At 53.5% G+C, this 5,038-nt stretch overlaps 1 protein-coding gene across 1 annotated transcript; it reads left to right on the top strand.

The window, feature by feature from the left end:
- The first annotated feature begins 253 nt into the window (after positions 1-253).
- LOC103922853 (GTP-binding protein 2-like) lies at positions 254-2,292 on the top strand. The gene is made up of 3 exons (XM_009331057.1): positions 254-433; positions 712-876; positions 1,300-2,292. The coding sequence occupies exons 2-3, from the start codon at positions 715-717 to the stop codon at positions 1,495-1,497; spliced, it is 360 nt and encodes a 119-aa protein (XP_009329332.1). The 5' UTR covers positions 254-433; positions 712-714; the 3' UTR covers positions 1,498-2,292.
- The last annotated feature ends 2,746 nt before the right edge of the window (positions 2,293-5,038 follow it).

The raw sequence follows: 5,038 nt of genomic DNA, 5'->3' as shown, positions 1-5,038 counted from the left end.
GATGGCATGGCTTTTGCTCCTGCTGTAGGACATCCCTGTTAGTTGGTCCCAGGTAGAGTCCAAGGACACTCACCTCCTTGGCCCTGGGGAGTTTGTGCAGGTTGATCTTGGAGGGTGAAATTTCTTCCTTTTTCTGCTGATGAACTCTGTCCTGCTCTTCTGGTTTAGTGGTGGACTTGGTAGTGCTAGGTTAACGGTTGGACTTGATGATCTTAAAGGTCTTTTCCAACCTAAACGATTCTATGGTTCTTTCCTGGGCAGTGGGATCTGCCGAGAAGGGGAGAACCTGGTGGTTGGTCCCACTGACGACGGGAAGTTCCTCCGGCTGAAAGTGTGCAGTATCCAACGCAACCGCTCTGCCTGCCGTGTGCTGCGGGCTGGGCAGGCAGCCACGCTGGCCCTCGGACCCTTCGACCGCTCCCTGCTGCGTAAGGTGAGTCCTCCTGTTGCCAGGTTGCTCACTGGTCCAGTGAGCAGGACTGGAGGCTTCCCTGGAGATCCCCCCTTGGTAGGGTGGGAATGAAGTAGAGATGTTTGCAGGAAACTTGCAGGAAGGGGAGGAAATGGCCAGGCTACGAAGTAGCATGAGTACAAGGCTGAGAATGGGATGCAAGCACAAGTCGCAGAGTGCAGATGTGTTTGTGGTTTTGGGGGCTATTCAGAAGCAAGGGGACTGGCCCTAACTGGTCTGAGCTTTGGGTTGTTGTGCAGGGCATGGTCATGGTGAGCCCAGAAATGAACCCCACCATCTGCTCAGTGTTTGAAGCCGAGATAGTGCTGCTGTTCCATGCCACAACTTTCCGGAAGGGGTTTCAGGTGACAGTACACGTCGGGAATGTGCGACAGACTGCTATCGTAGAGAAGATCCACGGAAAGGTAGGCACAGGAGGAAAAGGGAGGAAGATGGACCTCCCTGTGGGTTTGTTGGGATTCCACCATGCCCTCTAGTAAAGCTAGGGGCTACTGGCATCTGTAGCTGTGTCCCTTCCTAGAGCACACTCCATCCCTTTATCCTGCCCATTCGGTTGCTTTTCCTCCCGACACGTTAAAGAATTCCCTCATGCAAAACAAGCAGCATGATGGACTACAGCAAGACTGTGAAGGGAGGTGAACTCTCAATCCTCCAGAGCTTGTGTCTTCCTGTCTCCCCTTATGCATACAGTAATGGGAAGGGCTCAAGCCATGCAGTCTGAGGGAGGCAACCTGCTCATTTGCCTCATCTTCTTAGCATCCACATGCACCTCTCCTGCATGCATTGGTACGGTAGATAGGTCTAAGCTCTCCCCTTTTTCTTTTCAGGACAAGCTGCGGACAGGAGAGAAGGCAGTCGTCCGTTTCAGGTTCATCAAGCATCCTGAATACTTGAAGATCGGAGCCAAGCTGCTTTTCCGTGAAGGAGTCACCAAAGGCATTGGGCATGTCACTGACCTCCAAGCCATCACCACCAAAGAAAACGGCCTGGAGGAGTCCCTGGGGCCTGGACAGCTGAGCTTCTGACTACCACTAGGTCAGAGAGATCTCCACTCACCAACACCCAGGGAGAAGGATGGAAGCTCCCATGGCTCTCTGAGTGATGCCTGGAGCTGCTGCTGTCCCGTTCTAGCGTGGGTGTCCCTCCTCCGCACTGTGAGATGGAGCCTGGGAGAGTTTCTCGCATTCAGTGCCGTACATGGGGCAAGTTAAGCATGTTCTCCACATCGCCTGCAACTTTCGTTACCCTGCCCTCCTTCAGAACAGATCAGAGGCACCTGCAGACCTGGGCAGGCAAGTTCTGGCTTTGTTTACTGTTTGAAAATTACTGGTTAGGAGGAGCAGAACCCTTGAAGACTAGCAGTAAAGGGATGTTTTCCCAGCTCTGACACAAGATCTGGTCCCATTTCTGCTTTCTGAGCACTGGGTTGATAACAATCCTCTCTTGAGTCATCCTGCAGCACATCCTTCTGGGCAGGGGATGGAAGAGACCCCGCTAACCACAGTGGGGGCTTGGTTGAACCTCTCAGAATGCATTCGGGACACTTTTTAACTGTTTTAATCTTGGTTGGCTTTAATCTGCTGTGTGTCCATTTGTGTGTTGGTTTTGCATTACTCCGATCTGAGTGTCTCACTGTTGGGCAAATGTCCTGTTCCCTGCTCACATGTACACACTCCTTCAGCATCCTGCTTTCTGACTCCTGGGAAGCTGTGGCTGGTCCGAGTGGCACAGCCTCCCGATGTAACGTCTTGAAGGCAGAGTTTGCACTTGCATCTGTTCCTTGCAGCAGCTGGGCAGGAGGCCGTTCTGTGGAGAGCGGGGCCTGGGCCTGGGCCTGTGCTGGCGTGTGCAGGTTGTTTCTATGGATGTTCGGCTGACGGTGCCTTCTGCACGTTGGCAGCAGCGGTTTGCAGTGGGCTCCCTGGTGTGGCTGTTCCAGGTCCCAGCCCAGCCTGCTCCTCACACGCTTGCCTTTAATGTGTGAGAACAGGCTGCGTTACTAACACAAAACCAGGTGACTTCTGTTGTTTAGATGTGATTTGACAGTGGCGTGATTTTATTTCTGTTTCTTCTGGAGGAAGAATTCTTTTCTTTCCCTTGCCACTGGGGTTTGTTGTCAGAGGAAAGCTGATGTTGCCAGCAAGGACTCTGTGCACAAAGAGTGGAGCACGTTTGTCTCCCGCTCGCTGTCGTACAGCTCCCCTGTGTAGCCTGGGAGGTGCAGCAGGGGCTGTGTAGCTGTACATAGGCTTTTGGTTTTATTGTTGACTGTTAGACCAAATGTGTCTGCTGTGAGCAACGGGCCTTCAGCCAGCCCTGTCGCATGGCATGGTGGCCTGCCAGCCCTGACCGAAGGGAAGGGTGAGGACCTGTGATAGCACTTGGACACCCAAACAGCCCTGCTACCACACTGATGAGAGCAAGTTCTGCTTCTGGGCTGCTGGCACAGGCAGTGCCTGCGGGGCTGAGTGGCCCGTGCTGATCTGTGGACGTCGCAAAGCAGCGCACTCCGCCGGGCTGTAGCAGGTGGGGAGGTGGCGGCTGCACCCTGCGAAGAGCATGCTGAGGCATGGGGAAGCCGGTGAAATGGTGGTATCAATGAAGGGATTCAGAGACAGCTCAGTAGTGACAGGAGTGACCTGTCCCTCGGGGGGAGCACTGACCCTGCTGAAAATCTGCTTCTTCCCCATCAGCCCAGCAGCGAGGCAGCAGCTGCTGGCTCAGGGTCGCTGCTCAAGCAGGATCCCTCTTTCTTCCCATCCTGGCAGTGGTCTGGGTATTACGGTGACATGGTCTTTCACCCGTGCCTGCAAGAAGGACAGACCCAGCTGCCAGCAGGCTCTTCCCTTTGGTGCTAGTGGGTCACAAAGCAAGCTGCCTGGGGGGTGGGGGGACTCTGGCTGTTGGTAGCAGCCCTGGTGTTTTCTGCCCCAAAGCGGGCATAGGGTGCTGTGACCTTCTCTGAAATAGCTGATGGCTGGTCCCGCCTCGTCCCTGCCATCTGTGGCATGACTGTTCTTGGTGCCATGCTCTTCATAATTGCTGTTTTGTTGTCTTGAATTTTTCTAATGCTGGGATTGTCCCTGTTTCCCAAGCATCTATATATAAATGTACAGAATAAAGATGTTTTATTGAGCTTGCTGGCTGAGTTGTACAATCAGCGAGGGTGGAGCTGGGCTCTTGCCCTGCTGCCCTTGGAGCTGGGTCACGGTTGGAGATGGCTGCCCTACACCCCTTCCTAAGCTTCCTGGATTCAGCCCTATAAATACTGTCCTGTGGTGTGGAAGGAATGCACGCGCGCTGCTGTTTACAACCGTGCCCTCCTGGCTTATCTGAGCAAGCCTGGGTCTGCAGCCTCGGGTGACAGGCAGCCACGTCACCCTGAGCACAGCACTTTGGGCTGTTGTGGGTGGAACGGGCTGTGGCGGGTGCTTCCTCGCAGCCACAAATTCCCCCGGAGCCTAATTAAAGGGATGCTTTCTAGGGCACACATCTAACCGGTGCTTTGTTTTTAAAAATAGCTTCGACCTTATCAAGGGGTTTGTGATTGCCTTCTCTCCCTGCGAACAGGTTGTTCCCTTGGGACAAGCAGAGGCAGAAAAGCTTCCCTGTGGAGGTGACTTGTGTCACTGAAGGGATTTACCTGTTCTCAACTTGTTTTTGTGTCAGGTAGTGGCCTCTGCTGAGTCCGGTCCTGCCAGACACTTAAGAAATGAGACGTGCTGCTGTCACAGGAGCATAAGGCAACCCTGCCAGACTGGTTGCTACTTCTCTTTACATGAGGACTTTGGGAAACTTGTCACTTTGCAATGTGAGGACTGTCATTAATGGGAGTGACTCCGTAATTCCTTCCTCTGCTGATTACCAGCAGAGCTGCACGCACCAGAATGAGCTTCTTGTGCTTCCTGAAATCTCGCAACAACTGTGTTGTGAAGTACTAGACCCCTACTGACAGCAACGTAGCAGCTTCCCAGCACAGGCTGTCTGCTGGAAGGAGAGCAGCTCAACGGCTGCAAGTAGGATAGTGCAGTTCAGAAATGCAGGGGAAATAGCACATGCAAACACAGCTGTACTTTGCATCATTATCGGCTGCCTGAAAGGCTCTCTCCCTCTGCTCAGGGAGGGGAAACCTTCAGCTGATGAAACTCTCTTGCAAAGTGTGTTTCCAAACCCCACCCAGTGCTGCCTTGATGTGGCACGTTCCTTCCTCCTGCCTCAAGAACTGAGTTCAAATTACTGGCAGCAGCACCTCTGGAAGAGGCCAGTGGGCTCCAGGCAGCTAGCGGTGTAGCATGGAGCTGAGCCCTGCTGGGTAGCTGAGGGCACGCACATCTCTTGCCTTGGAGCTGGTCTCACCCTCTCTCAGTGCCTGCTTGTCCCCTCCGTGATATTCTGCTTTGTTGGCTGTTGTAATTTGAGAAGCACTGGGGCAGCCACTCTGATGTGAACTGTGGCCCAGAGAACCGAACAAGTCATTCGGCAGAGCACAATCAAAACAGATACCTGTCATCAAGTTGCATGTAGTATCACCCAGCCTGGGAAGGAGGAAAAACGTGGTTATACACT

Source organism: Pygoscelis adeliae, unplaced genomic scaffold, assembly GCF_000699105.1.
Source record: "Pygoscelis adeliae isolate BGI_AS28 unplaced genomic scaffold, ASM69910v1 Scaffold218, whole genome shotgun sequence".
NCBI classification, from domain to species: Eukaryota; Metazoa; Chordata; class Aves; order Sphenisciformes; family Spheniscidae; genus Pygoscelis; species Pygoscelis adeliae.
The sequence above is the reverse complement of the archived record's forward strand: the minus strand, read 5'-3'. Positions and strand labels throughout refer to the sequence as shown.